Source organism: Ascaphus truei, chromosome 21 (genome assembly GCF_040206685.1).
Source record: "Ascaphus truei isolate aAscTru1 chromosome 21, aAscTru1.hap1, whole genome shotgun sequence".
NCBI classification, from domain to species: Eukaryota; Metazoa; Chordata; class Amphibia; order Anura; family Ascaphidae; genus Ascaphus; species Ascaphus truei.
In genome coordinates this window covers 3,367,126-3,392,160 of record NC_134503.1, presented here as the reverse complement: position 1 = coordinate 3,392,160, position 25,035 = coordinate 3,367,126, and the positions used below count along the sequence as shown (strand labels likewise).

The window sequence follows — 25,035 nt, the reverse complement described above, 5'->3', positions numbered from 1 at the left end:
AAGGTCTCTCCTTATATCACACCTCAGATGATCAGGGTCTCTCCTTATATCACACCTCAGGTGATCAGGGTTTCTCCTTATATCACACCTCAGGTGATCAGGGTTTCTCCTTATATCACACCTCAGGATATCAGGGTCTCTCCTTATATCACTCATGATATCAGGGTCTCTCCTTATATCACAACTCAGGATATCAAGGTCTCTCCTTATATCACACCTCAGATGATCAGGGTCTCTCCTTATATCGCCCCTCGGGATATCAGGGTCTCTCCTTGTATCACACCTCAGGATATCAGGGTCTCTCCTTATGCCACACCTCAGGATATCAGGGTCTCTCCTTATATCACACCTCAGGATATCAGGGTCTCTCCCTATATCACACCTGAGGATATCAGGGTCTCTCCTTATATCACACCTCAGGATCTCTCCTTATATCGACCCTCGGGGTTTCTCCTTGTATCACACCTCGGATATCAGGGTCTCTCCTTATATCACACCTCATGATATCAGGGTCTCTCTGTATATCACACCTTAGGTTATCAGGGTCTCTCCTTATATCACACCTCAGGTGATCAGGGTCTCTCCTTATATCACACCTCAGGATCTCTCCTTATATCGCCCCTCAGGGTCTCTTCTTGTATCACACCTCAGGATATCAGGGTCTCTCCTTATATCACACCTGAGGATATCAGTCTCTCCTTGTATCACACCACAGGATATCAGGTTATCTCCCTATATCACACCTGAGGATATCAGGGTCTCTCCTTATATCACACCTCAGGATATCAGGGTCTCTCCTTATATCACACCTCAGGATATCAGGGTCTCTCCTTATATCACACCTCAGGATATCAGGGTCTCTCCTTATATCACACCTCAGGATATCAGGGTCTCTCCTTATATCACACCTCAGGTTATCGAGGTCTCTCCTTATATCACACCTCAGGATATCGGGGTCTCTCCTTATATCACACAACAGGATATCAGGGTCTCTCCTTATATAACACCTCAGATGATCAGGGTTTCTCCTTATATCGCACCTCAGGATATCAGGGTCTCTCCTTATATCACACCTCAGGTGATCAGGGTCTCTCCTTATATCACACCTCAGGATCTCTCCTTATATCGCCCCTCAGGATATCAGGGTCTCTCCTTGTATCACACCTCAGGATAACTGGGTCTCTCCTTATATCACATCTCAGGATATCAGGGTCTCTCCTTATATCACAACTCAGGTAATCAGGGTCTCTCCTTATATCATACCTCAGGATCTCTTCTTATATCGCCCCTCAGGATATCAGGGTCTCTCCTTATATCACACCTCAGGATATCAGGGTCTCTCCTTATATCACACCACAGGATATCAGTGTCTCTCCCTATATCACACCTCAGGATATCAGGGTCTCTCCGTATATCACACCTCAGGATCTCTCCTTAAATCGCCCCTCAGGGTTTCTCCTTGTATCACACCTCAGGATATCAGGGTCTCTCCTTATATCACACCTCAGGATATCAGGGTCTCTCCTTATATCACACCTGAGGATATCAGGGTCTCTCCTTATATCACAACTCAGGATATCAGGGTCTCTCCCTATATCACACCTCAGGATATCAGGGTGTCTCCATATATCACACCTGAGGATATCAGGGTCTCTCCTTATATCACACCTCAGGATCTCTCCTTAAATCGCCCCTCAGGGTTTCTCCTTGTATCACACCTCAGGATATCAGGGTCTCTCCTTATATCACACCTCAGGATATCAGGGTCTCTCCTTATATCACACCTGAGGATATCAGGGTCTCTTTTTATATCACACCTCAGGATATCAGGGTCTCTCCTTATATCACACCTCAGGATATCAGGGTCTCTCCTTATATCACACCTCAGGATATCAGGGTCTCTCCTTATATCACACCTCAGGATATCAGGGTCTCTCCTTATATCACACATCATGATATCAGGGTCTCTCCTTATATCACAACTCAGGATATCAAGGTCTCTCCTTATATCACACCTCAGATGATCAGGGTCTCTCCTTATATCACACCTCAGGATCTCTCCTTATATCGACCCTCAGGGTTTCTCCTTGTATCACACCTCGGATATCAGGGTCTGTCCTTATATCACACCTCATGATATCAGGGTCTCTCTGTATATCACACCTCAGGTTATCAGGGTCTCTCCTTATATCACACCTCAGGTGATCAGGGTCTCTCCTTATATCACACCTCAGGATCTCTCCTTATATCGCCCCTCAGGGTCTCTTCTTGTATCACACCTCAGGATATCAGGGTCTCTCCTTATATCACACCTGAGGATATCAGTCTCTCCTTTTATCACACCACAGGATATCAGGTTATCTCCCTATATCACACCTGAGGATATCAGGGTCTCTCCTTATATCACACCTCAGGATATCAGGGTCTCTCCTTATATCACACCTCAGGATATCAGGGTCTCTCCTTATATCACACATCATGATATCAGGGTCTCTCCTTATATCACACCTCAGGATATCGAGGTCTCTCCTTATATCACACCTCAGGATATCGGGGTCTCTTCTTATATCACACCTCAGGGTCTCTTCTTGTATCACACCTCAGGATATCAGGGTCTCTCCTTATATCACACACCAGGATATCAGGGTCTCTCCTTATATCGCACCTCAGGTGATCAGGGTTTCTCCTTATATCGCACCTCAGGATATCAGGGTCTCTCCTTATATCACACCTCAGGTGATCAGGGTCTCTCCTTATATCACACCTCAGGATCTCTCCTTATATCGCCCCTCAGGATATCAGGGTCTCTCCTTATATCACACACCAGGATATCAGGGTCTCTCTTTATATCACACATCATGATATCAGGGTCTCTCCTTATATCATACCTCAGGATATCGAGGTCTCTCCTTATATCACACCTCAGGATCTGTCCTTATATCGCCCCTCAGGATATCAGGGTCTCTCCTTGTATCACACCTCAGGATATCAGGGTCTCTCCTTATATCACAACTCAGGTGATCAGGGTCTCTCCTTATATCACAACTCAGGTGATCAGGGTCTCTCCTTATATCACACCTCAGGATCTCTCCTTATATCGCCCCTCAGGGTTTCTCCTTGTATCACACTTCGGGATATCAGGGTCTCTCCTTATATCACACCTCAGGATATCAGGGCTTCTCTTTATATCACACCTCAGGTGATCAGGGTCTCTCCTTATATCACACCTCAAGATCTCTCCGTATATATCGCCCCTCAGGGTCTCTTCTTGTATCACACCTCAGGATATCAGGGTCTCTCCTTATATCACACCTGAGGATATCAGGGTCTCTCCTTGTATCACACCACAGGATATCAGGTTCTCTCCCTATATCACACCTGAGGATATCAGGGTCTCTCCTTATATCACACCTCAGGATATCAGGGTCTCTCCTTATATCACACCTCAGGATATCAGGGTCTCTCCTTATATCACACCTCAGGATCTCTTTTTATATCACACATCATGATATCAGGGTCTCTCCTTATATCACACCTCAGGATATCAAGGTCTCTCCTTATATCACACCTCAGGATATCGAGGTCTCTTCTTATATCACACCTCAGGGTCTCTTCTTGTATCACACCTCAGGATATCAGGGTCTCTCCTTATATCACACATCAGGATATCAGGGTCTCTCCTTATATCACACCTCAGATGATCAGGGTCTCTCCTTAAATCACACCTCAGGATTTCAAGGTCTCTCCTTATATCACACCTCAGGGTCTCTCCTTATATCACACCTCAGGATATCAAGGTCTCTCCTTATATCGCACCTCAGGATATCAGGGTCTCTCCTTATATCACACCTCAGGATCTCTCCTTATATCGCCCCTCAGGATATCAGGGTCTCTCCTTGTATCACACCTCAGGATAACTGGGTCTCTCCTTATATCACATCTCAGGATATCAGGGTCTCTCCTTATGCCACACCTCAGGATATCAGGGTCTCTCCCTATATCACACCTCAGGATATCAGGGTCTCTCCCTATATCACACCTGAGGATATCAGGGTCTCTCCTTATATATCACCTCAGGATCTCTCCTTATATCGCCCCTCAGGGTTTCTCCTTGTATCAAACCTCAGATATCAGGGTCTCTCCTTATATCACACCTCAGGATATCAGGGTCTCTCTTTATATCACACCTCAGGTTATCAGGGTCTCTCTTTATATCACACCTCAGGATCTCTCCTTATATCGCCCCTCAGGGTCTCTTCTTGTATCACACCTCAGGATATCAGGGTCTCTCCTTATATCACACTTGAGGATATCAGGGTCTCTCCTTGTATCACACCACAGGATATCAGGTTCTCTCCCTATATCACACCTGAGGATATCAGGGTCTCTCCTTATATCACACCTCAGGATATCAGGGTCTCTCCTTATATCACACCTCAGGATAACAGGGTCTCTCCTTATATCACACCTCAGGATATCAGGGTCTCTTTTTATATCACACATCATGATATCAGGGTCTCTTTTTATATCACACCTCAGGATATCAAGGTCTCTCCTTATATCACAACTCAGGATATCGAGGTCTCTTCTTATATCACACCTCAGGGTCTCTTCTTGTATCACACCTCAGGATATCAGGGTCTCTCCTTATATCACACATCAGGATATCAGGGTCTCTCCTTATATCACACCTCAGATGATCAGGGTCTCTCCTTATATCACACCTCAGGATTTCAAGGTCTCTCCTTATATCACACCTCAGGGTCTCTCCTGATATCGCACCTCAGGATATCAGGGTCTCTCCTTATATCACACCTCAGGATCTCTCCTTATATCACCCCTCAGGATATCAGGGTCTCTCCTTGTATCACACCTCAGGATAACTGGGTCTCTCCTTATATCACATCTCAGGATATCAGGGTCTCTCCTTATATCACAACTCAGGTGATCAGGGTCTCTCCTTATATCATACCTCAGGATCTCTCCTTATATCGCGCCTCAGGATATCAGGGTCTCTCCTTGTATCACACATCAGGATATCAGGGTCTCTCCTTATATCACACCTCAGGATATCAGGGTCTCTCCTTATATCACACCTCAGGATATCAGGGTCTCTCCCTATATCACACCTCAGGATATCAGGGTCTCTCCCTATATCACACCTGAGGATATCAGGGTCTCTCCTTATATCACACCTCAGGATCTCTCCTTATATCGCCCCTCAGGGTTTCTCCTTGTATCACACCTCAGGATATAAGGATCTCTCCTTATATCACACCTCAGGATATCAGGGTCTCTTCTTATATCACACCTCAGGATATCAGGGTCTCTCCTTATATCACACCTCGGATATCAGGGTCTCTCCTTATATCACACCTCAGGATATCAGGGTCTCTCTTTATATCACACCTCAGGTTACCAGGGTCTCTCCTTATATCACACCTCAGGTGATCAGGGTCTCTCCTTATATCACACCTCAGGTTCTCTCCTTATATCGCCCCTCAGGGTCTCTTCTTACATCACACCTCAGGATATCAGGGTCTCTCCTTATATCACACCTCAGGATTTCAAGGTCTCTCCTTATATCACACCTCAGGATATCAGGGTCTCTCCCTATATCACACCTGAGGATATCAGGGTCTCTCCTTATATCACACCTCAGGTGACCAGGGTCTCTCCTTATATCACACCTGAGGATATCAGGGTCTCTTCTTATATCACACCTCAGGATATCAGGGTCTCTCCTTATATCACACCTCAGGATATCAGGGTCTCTCCTTATATCACACCTCAGGTGATCAGGGTCTCTCCTTATATCACACCTCAGGATCTCTCCTTATATCACCCCTCAGGGTCTCTCCTTATATCACACCTCAGGATATCAGGGTCTCTCCTTGTATCACACCTCAGGATATCAGGGTCTCTCCTTATATCACACATCATGATATCAGGGTCTCTCCTTATATCATACCTCAGGATATCGAGGTCTCTCCTTATATCACACTTCAGGATATCAGGGTCTCTCCTTATATCACACCACAGGATTTCAAGGTCTCTCCTTATATCACACTTGAGGATATCAGGGTCTCTTCTTATATCACACCTCAGGATATCAGGGTCTCTCCTTATATCACACCTCGGATATCAGGGTCTCTCCTTATATCACACCTCAGGTTATCAGGGTCTCTCCTTATATCACACCTCAGGTGATCAGGGTCTCTCCTTATATCACACCTCAGGATCTCTCCTTATATCACCCCTCAGGGTCTCTCCTTATATCACACCTCAGGATATCAGGGTCTCTCCCTATATCACACCTCGGGATATCAGGGTCTCTCCCTATATCACACCTGAGGATATCAGGGTCTCTCCTTGTATCACACCTCAGGATATCAGGGTCTCTCCCTATATCACACCTGAGGATATCAGGGTCTCTTCTTGTATCACACCACAGGATATCAGGGTCTCTCCCTATATCACACCTCAGGATATCAGGGTCTCTCCTTATATCACACCTCAGGATATCAGGGTCTCTCCTTATATCACACCTCAGGTTATCAGGGTCTCTCCTTATATCACACCTCAGGTTATCAGGGTCTCTCCTTATATCACACCTCGTGATCAGGGTCTCTCCTTATATCACACCTCAAGATCTCTCCTTATATCGCCCCTCAGGGTCTCTTCTGGTATCACACCTCAGGATATCAGGGTCTCTCCTTATATCACACCTCAGGATATCAGGGTCTCTCCCTATATTACACCTCAGGATATCAGGGTCTCTCCTTATATCACACCTGAGGATATCAGGGTCTCTCCTTGTATCACACCACAGGATATCAGGGTCTCTCCCTATATCACACCTCAGGATATCAGGGTCTCTCCTTATATCACACCTCGGGATATCAGGGTCTCTCCTTATATCACACCTCAGGATATCAGGGTCTCTCCTTATATCGCACCTCAGGATATCAAGGTCTCTCGCTTTATATCACACCTCAGGATATCAAGGTCTCTCACCTTATATCACACCTCAGGATATCAAGGTCTCTCACCTTATATCACACCTCAGGATATCAAGGTCTCTCACCTTATATCACACCTCAGGATATCAAGGTCTCTCACCTTATATCACACCTCAGGATATCAAGGTCTCTCACCTTATATCACACCTCAGGATATCAAGGTCTCTCACCTTATATCACACTGCTACTGCAGGTTAGGGTAAGACTGGCTAAAAGCAGAGATATCAGACTCCAAGTACCAACTCCAAGTACTGAGATTAGGTAGTTCTGTGCCACAAATGGGCAGCCCAATGCTGATTTGTGCTGGTCTGTCTCGTGGTACTGCACTGAGGGCTGCCTATCCTGTGCAATCTATACAAACTCAGTCAGACTAACTCAGAATCACAACATTCCCGCAAAAAGCAGCTACCCCTCCTGCAGCATTCTGGGAAGTGTAGTTTTCCCGAGCCCGCCAAGTGTCCCTGGCCCCGCCCCTTCCAATGACTCTCCTCAGTTTGCGTTCCGAACCTCACTCTGGCAGGAACCCACCGCGCGGCTCCAACCCGGAAATCCACTCCCCCATTGAGTGTGGGGGAAGAGGGCGGGGCCCTGGACGTCAGCCTCCAAGCCACGCCATTGGAGGGCTTCTGTTTGAGTGGCAGGTACACAGGCTCGCGGGCAGCCAACGGCTGACAGGAAGTGTCCGGCTTGTTGTCAGGAGACGCAGGAGAGGGGGGGAAGAAAGTGTCCGCGCGCCGCTCTGTGTGTATCCCACGTGACTGTGTCTCGTGCAGGGGGGAGGACGCGCAACGTCTGCCAGTCACGTGGGTTCGCCGCCGCGAGTGTGACGTGTCGCCCGCGCACTGGTGTCCTGATAGCGCTGCGTGGACAGGCTGTGACGTCACGTCGTGACAGATCGCGTGGCACTGGTTGACAAGTTTGTAGAGGGGGGGGGGTGAAGTGTCACCCGTTTTGTGAGGGGGGGGGGAGAATGTCGTGACACTTAATGTGGTCGTGACAGGGTGTGTGACATTGCTGTCCTAGTGAGGTGACCGTGGCAGGTAGACGCCACGTGGCGCGGTTGTGTCAGTGTGGCTGGTGTGTGTAGGAAGTTGCGTTGCGCTGTTGTGACCGTGACACTGTGATGGGCCCCGCGGTGACATTGTGACACTGTGACCCGTGGCAGGTAGACGCCGCGTGGTGCGGTTGTGTCAGTGTGGCTGGTGTGTGTGTTGGAAGTTGCGTTGCGCTGGTGTGACCGTAACACTGTGATGGGTCCCGTGGTGACATTGTGACACCGACGTGCTGCGGTTGTGTTGAGGACCCCCCCCCCCCCCCTTGATCATGAGCTGCCCCGTGCCAGCAGAGGAGGGTGAGGAGTGCAGGGCTCCGGCGGTGAAACAGCGGCGTCTGGTAGAGGCCGAGGAGAGATGCAGAAGAGACGGCGGGGGGGACCTGCCGGTCAGCCAGGAAGCGGAGGCCGCTCAGGCCCTGTGGGAGATGACCACTTGGAGAGAGGCGGGAGAGCAGCGTCCAAACGGAGGAGGGGAGAGCGAGGACAGGGCTGTGAACGTGACCCCGCACACCCCTGAGAGAGGCGCCACTGAAGATCACCACGTGAGGGTCCCGAGACGCACCCCCGAGAGAGGAGACACTGGCGAGAGCGCCAGGGGGACACCCCATGCGCCCAAAGGAGGAGAGACGGGTGAGAAGCACCCCAGGGGGACAAAGCCGACCCCTGTGAGCAGAGACAGGGAGGTGGCTGAAGAGGCGGGTGATCAGCGCAGAAGGGGAGCACGAAAGACCCCCGAGAGAGCAGATGCGGAGGGGGAGCCCCCCGTGCTCTCGCCTCTCTCCTCTGATTCGGACAGAGGGGACCCCCGCTCTTGCAGCGAGGGGGATGAGTGTTGCATCGTCTCCGTAGGCACCCAGCCCACCAGCACAGAGCGTTCCATGCAGGCGCTCGAGTCCGTGCAACGGGAGTTAAGGGCGGTAAACGAGCGAGCCGACCGAGCGCTGCTCCAGCTCAGGCGGCGATATGGGCAGCTCCGAAAACCTCACATTCTGCGGAGGAATTCCATTATCAGCACCATCCCGGGCTTCTGGGTCACTGCTGTATCCTTTACCACTCGCCAACCGCTCATAGTGCATGATACTTCAAAGTAAATACTGGTTGAATGGAGTCCCTGCCCTGAATATCTTATAACATAAGTACCTGGGGTTACATAGGTAAATACGGCAAGTATGTGTCTGGGCATGGGCTGTACTCTGGTTCACTTGACAGCGGATGGATGTCCGGTCCTGCAGTATCTCTTCCTTAACTTGCACCTCCAGTTCCTCAATCACCCCCAGCTCTCTGCCATGATAGATGACCGTGACGAGGACACCCTGAGTTACATGACTAATCTGCAGGTAGGTGGGAGATGGGGTGTATACATAACACTGTGACAGACACATTCCTGAGCTCTCCTTCTCACTGGTGTTTGTCTCGCTCTGCCCCTGAACTATAGTCGTTAGCGCTCAGGCCCTTAAGTGACGAAGATTTGACTCCCATTCATTTCAATGGAAAGCACTAGAAATAAACTTCACGGCATATTGAAGGGGCATCTTCTTTCCCTAAGGTTTTTCTTGTCCGGTTTCTCCTCGCCCATTAATGTCTTTACGTTCACACTTTTCTTTTGCGCCTCTCTCTCGGTCTGTCTCTCTCTGTGTTCCTAATCTCACCACCTCCCTTGTACTGACCCTGGCAATAGGTGGAGGATTTCACTCACCTGAAGTCGAGCTGCAAGATCAAGTTCTACTTCAACCCTAACCCTTACTTCAAGAATGAGGTTATCCTGAAGGAGTTTCAGTATGGCTCCTCCGGTGAGTGGGACGCCAGTAACGGGGTGGTGGATGCCAACACCAGGGGCAGCACCTCCAATGAGATTAACAATCTGTTAAGGGCCTTATTCTATGTTATCTGAACTGGCCATTTGGGCAGAAAGTACCTCCCTCTTATGTTATGTCTGTGAACGCAGTACATTGTTCGGCCATACTGTATGTTGCATTTTTTGGCTCCTACGTAGTAATAAGAATGTGTTGATGTAGAGCTGACCTTGTATGCAGCGCTGTACAGAGCCACAAGGAGCCCCTTCCTAAGTCACAGAGAGTTCTCCAAGGTCATAGGGAAGGTTAATACTGTGACACTACCCAGTTCAGCCGCTTCAAAGTAGTGTTCTTACAACTGAGCTGCTTATTCAACCCATAATGAAGTAATATATCCTATTTAATGGCCGCTACACCAATGTATATGTGACCAATGCCACGGCATTAATGACACCGCTGGATCCATACCCCATGGTAGTTGCCCGCGTACAATAGGTACCTCCTGAGAGCGCTGTTCAGGGATGACTTTCTAACCCCACATTTTATGTTTTGTTTGCAGGACGCCTGGTTTCTCATTCCACTCCCATCCGCTGGTGGCGAGGCCGGAACCCTTCTGCAAACCGCGAGAAATCCCGCGGCGGCAACCGCAGCGCTCCGAGCTTCTTTAGCTGGTTCTCCGATCACAGCTTCCCTGCAGCTGACAGGATAGCTGCGGTAATGTCCCTTGTGTTTAAGTCCTCGTATGTAATTGCCTGTGTGGGTACAACCGTGTCAGCTCTTGTGACCATCCGCCCGGCAAATGCACCTGTTTGTGATTTGTGTCCATATAGAGATCGGAAGCTTTTCCTTTAATATCCAACAGATAATTAAAGAGGATCTGTGGCCGAACCCTTTGCAATATTACCTGATCGGTGAGGGCGAGAGTGATGACAATGCAGCTGAGGACAGGTGAGTTTTTTTGTGCTGTAGTCCGGGGGTCCTCAAGACACCTCCCTCCCCCCCCCCCCCCCCCCCCCCCATCAACATGTCAGGGTTTCAGGATATTCCTGCTTCAGCACAGGTGGCTCAGTCAAAGACTGAGCCACTGATCGAGCCACCTGTGCTGAAGCAGGGATATCCTGAAAATCTGGCCTTGTTGGGGGGTGGGGGGGTCTTGAGGGCTGGAGTTGAGCGCACCTGCTGTAGTCTATCAGCGCTGTCGCTTATTTAAAAGGCCAGGACGCCATTGCTTGTGTCTAGCAGCATACACAGCACATCAGTCTGGTCAAATAACGGAGAGGTCACCTTTACTCGCACACCGTTGCCGTCTCGGTGTAAGCTTACACCTTCGTTAGGATATCCTGTAGGCGTCCTGATGAAGATCACGCATACAGGGAAACGTTGGGAGTATTGTGCAGTGGCTGCAACACTGGAGCACCCAGCCAAGTGGGCTAGGACATTTCGTCGCAACTGTTTTGCCGCTACCAAATGGGCCTACCCTAAAATCCCTACCTTAAGTACTAAAACCCCTTTTATTAACCCCCTACCCTGAACCGTAATAAAACGCACCTTAGAAGCGGCAGGGTTTCCAGCGGCGGATCGGCGGCGGGTGAGTCGCAGCGAAGCGCCAGCGACCAAATGTCCGATTCCACAGCGAAGTACTTATTGTTTACTATTGAACACGTGCGTATCCATTCAGACTGTGTGTGTGTGTTGCAGCGACACAGACAATGTGGACGACTGCGTGGTCATTGTAGATGACGATGAAGAAGGGGAGGAAGACGAGGAGAATGAAGTGCATGAAATTCTGGATAATTCAGGGAAGCAAATAGAAGGTAAACCCCGCAGTACCACAATTTTATCTGCAAAATGTAAAAAAAAAATATGTATGTATGTGTTGTTATTATTATTATTATTATTATTATTATTATTTGTATTTCCTTTAAATCCCATCTTCTATTGTAATGTAAAAAATATTTCCTAAACCTTTCTAAAGACGGCTCCGCAGAACTTGGCCCCAATGTTTGAGGTTTGGAAAATAGTGTCTGCCATTATATATCTCTGCCATGTATTGGTGTAGTAAGAGTTTCTGGCTGCCATGTATATGGCTGGGGTTATTTCATTGTGTTGATTTATAAACTGTGCTGTGGAATAGATGTGGTTTTGTTAGTGTGCCCCTTGTATAGCTGTATATACATATGGCCCCAGCACACACCAATAGAAGCAAGGAACAATAGTCAATTGGAATAAGTCAAAGGTGTATTGGAAAAATGATTTAAGCAGCTATACATGGAACCCAATAGCAGGGTATGGAGACAACCACACCAAGGAGAGAGAGGGGGGGGGGCTTTTAGAATAAAAACAAAAGTGGGAGAAAACAATATATACATACAATACACGTAATGGATGGGGGTAATAAAATAATAGGGGTTAATGTTTCGGGGCCATAGACGCCCCTTCTTCTAGCCCGTTCCCACAAATGTAATATATCTGTGGTACTTCCCTAATTACCCCACCTCCACTCAGACATATCTCAATCGAAACAGCCCAGGAAGAGCACAATATGCTAATACAAAAGAGAGAATGGTTCTAAGCACCTAAAGCCGGCCCTTTCTGAGGGGTCACTGGCAAGCCGCTTACTAGCATAAACCGAACTATAGCTAGTGACAGCCACTACCTCTGGCTGTCTGATGCCTGGGCTCTCACTGCCTCTGGCTGTCTGATGCCTGGGCTCTCACTCCCTCTGGCTGTCTGATGCCTGGGCTCTCACTGCCTCTGGCTGTCTGATGCCTGGGCTCTCACTCCCTCTGGCTGTCTGATGCCTGGGCTCTCACTCCCTCTGGCTGTCTGATGCCTGGGCTCTCACTGCCTCTGGCTGTCTGATGCCTGGGCTCTCACTGCCTCTGGCTGTCTGATGCCTGGACTCTCACTACCTCTGGCTGTCTGATGCCTGGGCTCTCACTGCCTCTGGCTGTCTGATGCCTGGGCTCTCACTGCCTCTGGCTGTCTGATGCCTGGGCTCTCACTGCCTCTGGCTGTCTGATGCCTGGGCTCTCACTGCCTGGGCTCTCACTGCCTCTGGCTGTCTGATGCCTGGGCTCTCACTCCCTCTGGCTGTCTGATGCCTGGGCTCTCACTCCCTCTGGCTGTCTGATGCCTGGGCTCTCACTCCCTCTGGCTGTCTGATGCCTGGGCTCTCACTCCCTCTGGTTGTCTGATGCCTGGGCTCTCACTGCCTCTGGCTGTCTGATGCCTGGGCTGTCACTGTCTCTGGCTGTCTGATGCCTGGGCTGTCACTGCCTCTGGCTGTCTGATGCCTGGGCTCTCACTCCCTCTGGCTGTCTGATGCCTGGGCTCTCACTGCCTGGACTCTCACTGCCTCTGGCTGTCTGATGCCTGGGCTCTCACTGCCTCTGGCTGTCTGATGCCTGGGCTCTCACTGCCTCTGGCTGTCTGATGCCTGGGCTCTCACTGCCTCTGGCTGTCTGATGCCTGGGCTCTCACTGCCTGGGCTCTCACTGCCTCTGGCTGTCTGATGCCTGGGCTCTCACTCCCTCTGGCTGTCTGATGCCTGGGCTCTCACTCCCTCTGGCTGTCTGATGCCTGGGCTCTCACTCCCTCTGGTTGTCTGATGCCTGGGCTCTGGCTGTCTGATGCCTGGGCTGTCACTGTCTCTGGCTGTCTGATGCCTGGGCTGTCACTGCCTCTGGCTGTCTGATGCCTGGGCTCTCACTGCCTCTGGCTGTCTGATGCCTGGGCTCTCACTGCCTCTGGCTGTCTGATGCCTGGGCTGTCACTGCCTCTGGCTGTCTGATGCCTGGGCTCTCACTGCCTCTGGCTGTCTGATGCCTGGGCTCTCACTGCCTCTGGCTGTCTGATGCCTGGGCTCTCACTGCCTCTGGCTGTCTGATGCCTGGGCTCTCACTCCCTCTGGCTGTCTGATGCCTGGGCTCTCACTCCCTCTGGTTGTCTGATGCCTGGGCTCTGGCTGTCTGATGCCTGGGCTGTCACTGTCTCTGGCTGTCTGATGCCTGGGCTGTCACTGCCTCTGGCTGTCTGATGCCTGGGCTCTCACTGCCTCTGGCTGTCTGATGCCTGGGCTCTCACTGCCTCTGGCTGTCTGATGCCTGGGCTCTCACTGCCTCTGGCTGTCTGATGCCTGGGCTCTCACTACCTCTGGCTGTCTGATGGCTGGGCTCTCACTGCCTCTGGCTGTCTGATGCCTGGGCTCTCACTGCCTCTGGCTGTCTGATGCCTGGGCTCTCACTGCCTCTGGCTGTCTGATGCCTGGGCTGTCACTGCCTCTGGCTGTCTGATGCTTGGGCTCTCACTACCTCTGGCTGTCTGATGCCTGGGCTCTCACTACCTCTGGCTGTCTGATGCCTGGGCTGTCACTGTCTCTGGCTGTCTGATGCCTGGGCTGTCACTGCCTCTGGCTGTCTGATGCCTGGGCTGTCACTACCTCTGGCTGTCTGATGCCTGGGCTCTCACTACCTCTGGCTGTCTGATACCTGGGCTGTCACTGCCTCTGGCTGTCTGATGCCTGGGCTGTCACTGCCTCTGGCTGTCTGATGCCTGGGCTGTCACTGCCTCTGGCTGTCTGATGCCTGGGCTGTCACTGCCTCTGGCTGTCTGATGCCTGGGCTGTCACTGCCTCTGGCTGTCTGATGCCTGGGCTGTCACTGCCTCTGGCTGTCTGATGCCTGGGCTGTCACTGCCTCTGGCTGTCTGATGCCTGGGCTGTCACTGCCTCTGGCTGTCTGATGGCTGGGCTCTCACTACCTCTGGCTGTCTGATGCCTGGGCTGTCACTGCCTCTGGCTGTCTGATGGCTGGGCTCTCACTACCTCTGGCTGTCTGATGCCTGGGCTCTCACTACCTCTGGCTGTCTGATGGCTGGGCTCTCACTACCTCTGGCTGTCTGATGCCTGGGCTGTCACTGCCTCTGGCTGTCTGATGCCTGGGCTGTCACTGCCTCTGGCTGTCTGATGCCTGGGCTCTCACTACCTCTGGCTGTCTGATGCCTGGGCTGTCACTGCCTCTGGCTGTCTGATGCCTGGGCTGTCACTAGCTATAGTTCGGTTTATGCTAGTAAGCGGCTTGCCAGTGACCCCTCGGAAAGGGCCGGCTTTAGGTGCTTAGAACCATTCTCTCTTTTGTATTAGCATATTGTGCTCTTCCTGGGCTGTTTCCATTGAGATATGTCTGAGTGGAGGTGGGGTAATTAGGGAAGTACCACAGATATATTACATTTGTGGGAAGGGGCGTCTATGGCCCCGAAACGTTAACGTTGCCCCCTATTATTTTATTACCCCCATTCTTTACGTGTATTGTACGTATATATTATTTTCTCCCCCTTTTTGTGTTTTTATTCTTTTCCCCTTGTTCCCCCCCTCCCCCTCCTTGGTGTGGTTGTCTCTACAGGAGAGGTTGTCTCCATACCCTGCTATCGGGTTCCATGTATAGCTGCTTAAATAATTTTTCAAATACACTTTTGACTTATTCCAATTGACTATTGTTCATTGCTTCTATTGTTGCGTGCTGGGGCTATATGTATATATCTCTATTCCCCTTGGGGTGATAGAGGTTCACCCTGCTTCCGTGCACCAATTCACTTTATTTGTTTATCACTGATGTGGAGTGCTACCTAACAGCCCTTATATAGCTGGTTTCTGCTGAAAGGGTTTATCTTATTAATAATAATAATAATAACTTTATTTCATATAGCGCTTTTCTCCCAATGGGACTCAGAGTGCGTTACAGTACAGCGTGCGGGGCGGAGCTTACAATCTGTTTGGTGCCTGAGGCACAGGGAGATAAAGTGACTTGTACAAGGTCACCTGGAGCCGACACCGGGAATTGAACCAGGCTCCCCTGCTTCACTCTCGGTGTCGTTATCAGGGTGGGTGTCTTTTCTCTCTGAGCCTTTCCTTCCTCCTACCCTGTTGTGGTTAAAGCTTAATATGTTTTGACCCATACTTATGAGAAGAAAAACCCTAGAAATGAACTAAATGTCTCATCGGATCCACGTTTGGGGCCTCTGTTTCTGTGGTCAGGTACCGACGACGATGATGACGAGGAGGAAGAGGAGGAAGTGGTGGAGGAAGAATCCGTACCCGATGACATGGTCGAGTCGACGGCAGACGCACAAGGGGCAGGAAAGTCCGTGCCGGATCCTGACGATTCAGGGCAGTCCTCGGGCCTCTCGGGAAGAGAAGACGACGACCTGGAAGAAGATGGGTAGCGGAGGTTAGGAGACGCAGGAGAAGCAGGCCCACCTCACTTCCTAGGGAGCCAGGTGTACTGCAGGGAGTGCAGGAGACACAGTGAGTGCAGCAGCAGGAAGAGCGAGGAGCTTAGTGCTGAGAGTCCCGAGACACTCCCACTCCCCTAGCCAGGCTACCGGGGACTGACCCTTCTATAGCGGGGAAGCCACCCCATAGCAACCTGTGTAGGATTTGCACTGTTCATCTGATAGCAGACTAGGCACAAGAGTCAGAATTAATTAAAAATTGGATTTATTAAGGTTTTGCTCTAATTTTAAACAGAAGTGTTTTTTTTTTTTTTTTACCTTTTTTAAAACAGGTTTTATGTGAGAAAAAGCAAATTCTTCATTTTAGCAATGCAAAGGAGGATGGAAACTTCAATGTATCCCGTGTACACTTATGATTTTAGGTGCAGTTTAATAAGATTCATCATTTTAATTAGTATGAGTGGGGGGTTCCATTTTGTTTTCCGGCAGACTTCACACCATCACTGTTAAGGAGAGGGTTCATTTTTAATGCCATGCAGGTCTTTTTATTAGTCGTTTTTTTTTTATTTTTAAACCATCTATCAACCCGTTCTAATGCTAGCCACTGTTACCACATCTGTGCAATTGGCTGCACCTTTCATCCTAAAATTCAGACGCCCATGTATTACCCCCTTTTAATTACCAGCGGCCCAGAATTCCCCATGGCGACAGCACCTTGTAAACCGCCGCCCCGTCTCACTGCTTTTCCGCTTCTCAAAGCTGTCCTTCTTCCATGAATACAGGAGTATGTACACTGGCGTGCTGTGTTTGTGTATATGTATTTATAGAAAGAGAGGTGGGCGCGGATGGTTTGGGAGGACTAGTTCCTGCGGGCCGTGCAAAAGACACACTTTTGAAGGTTACAGCACTGAATATCTTCAGACAAGGACTGATGTATAACTCCTAGGTGCTTATCCCTGCTTTTGATGATCCCTTCTGAGTGGTTTTCACCTGTAGACGATGCAGTTGTGTTGTGGATTTTTTTTGTTAACAACTTTTTGACTTATGAAATGGAGCAAAAAATGATTGAAGACGCTCACACTACCCTCTGCTGGCAGTTATGTGGACGTGCAGCCCCAGTACACTTATAGACCAGGCCCTAGATGGGTAATTTTCACAAACATTTGAAGAATTTCTCTTAAACTGTGTTTTTCCTGACTTTTTTTGCGAAGGGTCACATTGCTAAAATATGTCTGCAATTCTGTGGAAACTGGCGGTTTTATAATGGGTCATGTGACCTGCCCGTTGACATTTTAACCCTTCGGGTGCCAAAGAACAGGGGTGCTCAACTACAGTGCCTGCTTCAGCACAGGTGACTCAATCGGTGATCACCTGTGCTGAAGCAGGGATATCCTTTAAAACCTGACCTGGAGTTGGCCGCCCCTGCACTACATCATGGCGGTCTGCCACGCCGAGGGCCCCATGCCTCCATTGTGCTCGTCTCCCAGTCGAGCTCGCGATCTGAAACCCGGCAATGGGAGAGAGGGACTCCTCTGCCGTGTTCCGGATTAAACGATGCCGGGCTTTGCCAGAGATGCCATAGCACCCAAAGGGCTAACACTGGCCAAAAAATACTGTTGTTATTTTTTTTTTCCCCCTCTCAAAGTTTGCATACTTGTATAGAAAAAGGCACGTTTCACCTGTTCAAGACACTCCCGTGAGCCTTTCTTTCATGCCCACTCTGCCCCCTGCCCCGCGATATGTTTTTATACTTGTGTAGCTTGAGAGGACTTGCCTATCCCATCACATAATCTCACTGCAAGGCCCATGGAATGGCTGCATGCACACGACCACTATTTAGCAAGGTTGAAAGCCATTTATATTTTCACTAGTCCAAGTAAAAGAATCAACCCGGGCAAATTAATTGTGGAATGGAGGCAAAAAAATAATTAGCTATAGAAAGTAAATTGCCCTGCACCTTCCGTGTCTCTGGCATGTCCTGCAGCCCCAGCTCTATCTCACTGTGTGCAAATCCTGGCACGGGGCAGGTTGTGGGGTGCAAGGTGGTCGATGTTTAGTTTTCTGCTGCACAGCAGGGTTTAATGCTCAGGATATTAGCGCACTGATTACCCTCCACTTAGGAGGGAGAAAAAGCAATTCCTTTCCAAACCTTTTTAAGTTTGTGTTCTTATATAATTTTGTATTTCTTCGTTTTCTCTGTGGGCTTTTTAGTCACCAAGTCTCCCGCCTCCCCGGAGAAGGAACCTTAGACATTTAATGAGCATACCTTTTTTTTATAACCCTCCAGTCTGGGAGTGGGCAACTCCCAGTCCTCAAGGGCCACCAACAGGTCAGGTTTTCAGGATATCCCTGCTTCAGCTCTGGAAGTGCAGTCGTAGACTGAGCCACATGTGCTGAAGCAGGGATATCCTGAAAACCTGACCTGTTGGTGGCCGTTGAAGACTGGAGTTGACCACCCTTGCTCGAGTCCTAGAGGTCATGTAATGTGTAGCATAACATAGTGTTGCAGGCCCCTTCACCCCTAGAGGGTTGAAGTGTTTGATCACCGACATCTCATCCACCTTTCCTTAATCTCCTTCTGTTCACCAATTCCTCTGTGTCCTTTACAGAAAGTTACTTCCCCCACCCCCTGGGGAGTTGTTAATTTTTAATAAAAGCTTCCTCCTTGATGATCTGTGTTGGTCGTCGGTCTGAGTAACCCTCATTTAGCTCTGGAAGGACAGCAAAGGTCGGCAACGTATGGAGTCGGAACAGTTCAATCCGCAGGACACCTGTGTGTATACAAGTCAGGGGTGGGCAAGTCCAGTCTACAAGGGCCACCAACAGGTCAGGCTTTCAAGATGTCCCTGCCTCAGCACAAGTGGCTGTTGAAGACTGCACCACCTCTGCTGAAGCAGGGGTATCCTGAAAACCTGACCTGTTGGTGTCCCTTGTGGACTGGACTTGCCCACCCCTGGTATAGGTGTAAAGTCCAGTGTGATTATAGGGCACATGGAGGGGGTTTAAACATCTCGACACTGTTAGAAAGCTAACAAATTGAATCATTTTAATATAGGTGCAGTTTTCAAATAGTTTTTGTGAAATACAAGTCACTCAAAACATGTCTGTTTCCCCCTAGAAATACACACGTACTGTATGTAATCATTAGAGATTAAATATTTAATTACCCCTTCAAAATCTAAAATGTTACCTGTCTTGAATGTTGAGCACAAAAAAAAATGCTAAGAATCATCGTATGACCAAATAATTTGTTACAAAATGGCAAATTTTTATTATTTAAATGGCGTACAAGTCCACAGCATGATGTGCTTTCTTAGGATAAGGTATATACGCACACCACGATGTGCTTTCTTGGGTAAAGGTATATATGTGCACCACAATGTGCTTTCTTGGGCTAAAGGTATATACGCACACCATGATGTGCTTTCTTGGGATAAAGGTATATACGCACACTAGGATGTGCTTTCTTGGGATAAAGGTATATACGCGCACCATGACTTAGACAAAGACCTATTGCCTTGTTTGTTCTGGATGCAGCACACCTGTATGTAGTACAATACAATCATTGATTGTCATTATTCAGCATGCATGCTGGGATGCAAGGTTTTAGGAGTCAATCGCTCCTTTTGGATCTTGGATATAGGTAGAGTACAGCACGTACCACTGGAAAAGTACTGTGGAAGCCTTGGGCGCAATGAACTGTCACAATGGAGTCGAACGGTCGCTCGTTAGTGTTTTGGTCCTTCCTGGAACCTTGGTCTAGGCAGCCAAGATCGATGTGATGTGGTGCCTAAAGGCTTCCTAAGTGGCACAGATAGCAAGAGGAAATCCAAAGGCTGTCCCGGTTGTTGCCTAGCAACGGATTAGACGCAACGTGAGACGCTTCACGGAATAAGACTAGGAATTAATAGTCCTCTTCATGTGCTAGGCGCGGATACAGACAGAAGTAGGGTCACGCTTATGCGTGTTATTCTCTGATACAAGCAGCTCTCGGTAAGACAGACGTGCCTAGAAGCGCAGTGCTCGAATTGAGAGGCCTGACCTCCAGAAACTAGCTGAATGTTGCACTTACATATTTTCTGATACAGGCTGATCAGAAACCAGCTAGGAGTGAGATCTCTGCGTTTCAAATAAGCAGTCACAGCCACACACTTGGGACACAGCCTTAAAGCATAAACAAAACCAATCGCACCTCTGTACTACATGTGTTCTCTGAAACGGGCAGATTACCACCAGGAATGAGACCACCGTGCATTTGTACCCGGGCAGCGCACAATTCTGTAGATGTTATCAGATGACGATTTCTCCGAACTACAAGCCCAGGAGAAAGCAAAGCGACACTGACTCGAGCAGTCCCAATGACGGTCATCTTCTGGGTCCACAGAAAAAGGAATGTGTAATACACAGGCTCATGCAGCGTATACTGAAAATGAGACATTCCTCCATGTACTGTAGATTTCATTTGTATGTACACCATGTTGGCAGCATACGTGTGCTAGTATAGCCATGTAATATGGCAAAGCATGTGTGAATGCTACATGCACCTACAGGTTACACTGTAGTGTTTTCCTGAGGAGTAAATCGTTCATACCGGCAGAGAACACTCCGCCACAACAGAAGAGCGCCATGTGCTTCTTCGCCAAGGTTTCCGGCGCACAACCTGATACCGGTATGGCTGTGCTGCATGTGTTTCCCAAGCACCTGGACGCATTATTATGGCGATCGTACGGGACGCTGCGTTGCTGCACCAAAAAGTGGGTGGCGCAGAAGTATTTGTCTTCTCCCTGAATGCCGCTTTGTCAAATGTCAGATCAACAACTAGTTTCTGAGGGTAATCCGATACCCAGAGAATTGACACCATCTGCCAAGCTGGCAGGCCTGCTTCTGTGAACAAAATGGGACAAAACGGCCATGAGACGCAGAACTGTGCGCGTCTGCCCTCCTCCCTAGCTGCTTATGGACCCTGCCAGTTCTAGTATCACTGATGGACGCAGGTAGAGATAAATATGGATATGATTTGCTAATGAGAACGCTACTCTTAAAACTAGAAAAGAAAGGGGACCCCCTTGCTCCTGAAGGCCGACAATCCTAAAATATATATTTAGAAGTAGAGTCAAAGTGAAAAGACAAAAGTGTTTACATCACTGCACGTCACCCTGGACGCAGGAAACATACCCAGATGTGGCCTTGGGCAGTCACACGTGTCGGTCAGCCTTTATAACGGTGCAGTACATCCTGCAACGGGTTGAGTCACCCTTACCCGTGTGTTATCCGTGGATAAGTAAGACGCAACACACACGCAAGCGCCCACATATTCCCTGACAGTGTCACCATCTGCTTGGAGGAGCACAGTAGGTGGCATGCAGCTCCAGAGATAAGGGGAGGTTGTTCTGAGCTGGGTACTGATTGTTTCACTGTTCCACCACGCCACCCCTCCCCTCTCCCATCTCTCTCTGCCAGCTTGCTCTGCCTGTTTGTCTGATTCTTATCGCTGGCTCACAATGCAGGATTAAACACGCTAAGAGGAATGTTAGCACGGGGCCAGGAACACCCTGAAATTTGGTAACATTCAGATTGAAAATTGTCTAAATGGGGATCACGCACTACATTGGAACCACTTTGGTTACACAGGATCAGCTCTTCTCTTCTCTTGTAGATGCTTCTGAGCCAACTCACTCGTGAGCATAAGTGCTCTCCGGCACTCTCCTCCCTCCCAGTATGTGCTTCCCAGTACCGTCTTCCATGGTATTGGTAATGTCTGGCACTTCCGAACCTTGGCATGACTGGCATCCTCTAACCTTGGCATAGATTTGGGGGCATCGGTTTTCCTTGACCCGGGTGGTTTCCTGCACCCTTCCATTGCCATAGACATTCTCTTGCACCATTTGATAGTGGTATGGCATTTCTGGTGCCTTCTCTCCTTGGCATGGTTGTTCTCCTGGCACACTTGCATTGGCATTAATGGCTTCCTGGCTCCCATCTTGCCCGATTTAGGTGTGCTCTTCAAGCATCTGAGAACGAGTTAAAAGAAAATGCTGTAATCCACCCCGCTCTCCATCCTCCCATTGGGACACACAGTTTGATAGCTGTGGGCCTTTCAGTGGCTGTGTGAAGCACGGCTCACAGTGGGAGTCTCCCACACTTTATTAGCCCCTTAGCACATTCCACACTTCTGTGTCCCTTCTTTCCAGCGTTTGCACTGTCGGAGATAAAGAAGTTACTGGCGTCCGGAACCGAAAATCAGCGGCAGCCCCAGCACGTCCTGTCCTGCTCTGACCCTACCTCGATGCACCTTGCTGAAGGTAATGCACCTGATGTATTAACGGTACAGTTATTTCGCACATTGGGGGGTTATTCAGTAAACTGCAATAGTGCCAATCGGGGCACTATAGCATAGAAACTCCCATTGAAGTCAATGGGTGTTTCTGCACAATAGTGCCCCCATTGGCACAGTTGCAGTTTATTGAATAGCCCTCGTTGAGTCACTCTTGGCATCCTGTTTCTCCTTAGCCCTGTATTTATCGCCATCTCAACATATCTCTCTCTCCCTTCTTCCCCTCCAGGCTGTCTTTGTCCAACATCTCCCAAATTGCATAGCCCTGCCCCTCTGCCAGGTGTAACGGTGCTTTGTGCTCCGATTACCTCTCTGCTGTCCCAGTCAGTCCCTATCCCCGGGGCACGCAACTACACTCCTCACCCCCTCCCCCCCCTTCCCAAGCAGGTCAGGCTTTCAGGATATCCCAGCTTGCCTGAGCCTCTTATTGAGCCACCTGCGCTGAAGCAGGAGACCGATTGAGCCACCTGTGCTGTAGCAAGGACTGATTGAGCCACCTGTGCTGAAGCAAGGATTGATTGAGCCATTTGTGCTGAAGCAAGGTCTGATTGAGCCACCTGGGCTGAAGCAGGGACTGATAGAGCGACCTGTGCTGAAGCAGGGATATCCTGAAAACCTGACATGTTGAGGGGAGGGGGGGGCCCTTGAGGACTGGCGTTGAGCGCCCTTGTTCTTTCCTATTTGTATTTGCCTCCATCTCTGGCGGCCTTTGTTGTGCTCTCCCCCCCCCCCCCCCTCTGTGTTCTGGTCTCCATCCAGGGACCCCAGATAAGCCGTGTGTTTTGAATTCCTTCGGGAGGGGACGAAAGATGTTTGGAGCGGTTTCTATGTAGCGGTGTGCGCGCTGACCTCTCCTCCCTGTGCTGGCTTGGGCTCTCCCTTTCCCCTCCACACTCCTCTATTGTGTCTGTATGTGATCCCCCATTCCCAGAGAGAGCAGGGCATTCCTCACCCCTTCTTGCAGCCAGAGGGCTTAGCCTGGCTATACAATTCTGGAGTTAATTTGATGTCACGTTAATTCATCCCAACTGCACTGCCCCTTATAAATAACCCGTGTGCCTCACTCTGCCCCTGGGCTGTTGTGCATATCTCTTTCTGTGGCATGCGTCTCTGCTGGTTGCTATGCTTCCTGCCCAGTTATTTACCATACCTCAGTGTCCTGCTGGGACAGAGAATAGGCTGCAGCCTCCAGCACAGGCTGCTCTGGTGTCAGAGTGAGGGGAGGCTGGCACTGCCACTGCCCGCGGGTCTGTCTGTACTGTGTATGAACAGAAGATATAGGAAAACGCTGCGCACAGCAGGGAGTATAGTGCAGGGAGGGTGATAGCAGGGAGTATAGTGCAGGGGGGGGTGCTGGCAGGGAGTATAGTGTAGGGAGGGTGATAGCAGGGAGTATAGTGCAGGGGGGGGGTGCTGGCAGGGAGTATAGTGAAGGGAGGGGTGCTAGCAGGGAGTATAGTGCAGGAGGGGTGATAGCAGGGAGTATAGTGCAGGAGGGGTGCTAGCAGGGAGTATAGTGCAGGAGGGGTGATAGCAGGGAGTATAGTGAAGGGAGGGGTGCTAGCAGGGAGTATAGTGAAGGGAGGGGTGCTAGCAGGGAGTATAGTGCAGGAGGGGTGATAGCAGGGAGTATAGTGAAGGGAGGGGTGCTAGCAGGGAGTATAGTGCAGGAGGGGTGATAGCAGGGAGTATAGTGCAGGAGGGGTGATAGCAGGGAGTATAGTGCAGGAGGGGTGAAAGCAGGGAGTATAGTGCAGGGGAGGGGGTGATAGCAGGGAGTATAGTGCAGGAGGGGTGATAGCAGGGAGTATAGTGCAGAGGGGTGCTAGCAGGGAGTATAGTGCAGGGGAGTGCTAGCAGGGAGTATAGTGCAGGGGGGTGATAGCAGGGAGTATAGTGCAGAGGGGGGGTGATAGCAGGGAGTATAGTGCAGGGGGGGTGATAGCAGGGAGTATAGTGCAGGGGAGGGGGGTGATAGCAGGGAGTATAGTGCAGGGAGGGTGGTAGCAGGGAGTATAGTGCAGGGGAGCGGGAATGATAGCAGGGAGTATAGGGGAGGGGATGATAGCAGGGAGTATAGTGCAGGAGAGGGGTGATAGCAGGGAGTATAGTGCAGGAGAGGGGTGATAGCAGGGAGTATAGGGGAGGGGGGTGATAGCAGGAAGTATAGTGCAGGAGGGGGGGTGATAGCAGGGAGTATAGGGGAGGGGGGTGATAGCAGGGAGTATAGTGCAGGGGGGGGGGTGATAGCAGGGAGTATAGGGGATGGGGGGTGATAGCAGGGAGTATAGTGCAGGGGGGTGATAGCAGGGAGTATAGTGCAGGGGGGTGAAAGCAGGGAGTATAGTGCAGTGGGGGGATGATAGCAGGGAGTATAGTGCAGGGGAGCGGGGATGATAGCAGGGAGTATAGCGGAGGGGAGGGGGTGATAGCAGGGAGTATAGTGCAGGGGAGGGGGGTGATAGCAGGGACTATAGTGCAGGGGAGGGGTGATAGCAGGGACTATAGTGCAGGGGAGGGGTGATAGCAGGGACTATAGTGCAGGGGAGGGTGATAGCAGGGAGTTTAGTGCAGGGGAGGGGGGTGATAGCAGGGAGTATA

General features: G+C 49.9%; 3 protein-coding genes across 3 annotated transcripts in view; all 3 read left to right on the top strand.

The window, feature by feature from the left end:
• Nucleotides 1–25,035, top strand: part of RIBC1 (RIB43A domain with coiled-coils 1) — a 538,781-nt gene that overhangs the window by 300,364 nt on the left and 213,382 nt on the right. The window lies entirely within an intron of this gene.
• TSPYL2 (TSPY like 2) lies at nt 7,589–18,770 on the top strand. Its single transcript, XM_075578490.1, has 7 exons — nt 7,589–9,116; nt 9,336–9,413; nt 9,755–9,866; nt 10,429–10,583; nt 10,732–10,817; nt 11,568–11,683; nt 15,904–18,770. Exons 1-7 carry the CDS (start codon nt 8,346–8,348, stop codon nt 16,089–16,091), a joined length of 1,506 nt encoding a protein of 501 aa, XP_075434605.1. The 5' UTR covers nt 7,589–8,345; the 3' UTR covers nt 16,092–18,770.
• Nucleotides 21,633–25,035, top strand: part of LOC142471955 (semaphorin-3F-like) — a 43,782-nt gene continuing 40,379 nt past the window's right edge. Inside the window, exon 1 of the mRNA XM_075578487.1 lies at nt 21,633–22,402. The gene's annotated coding sequence lies outside the window, so the exon portion shown is untranslated. The remainder of the gene's footprint in view (nt 22,403–25,035) is intronic.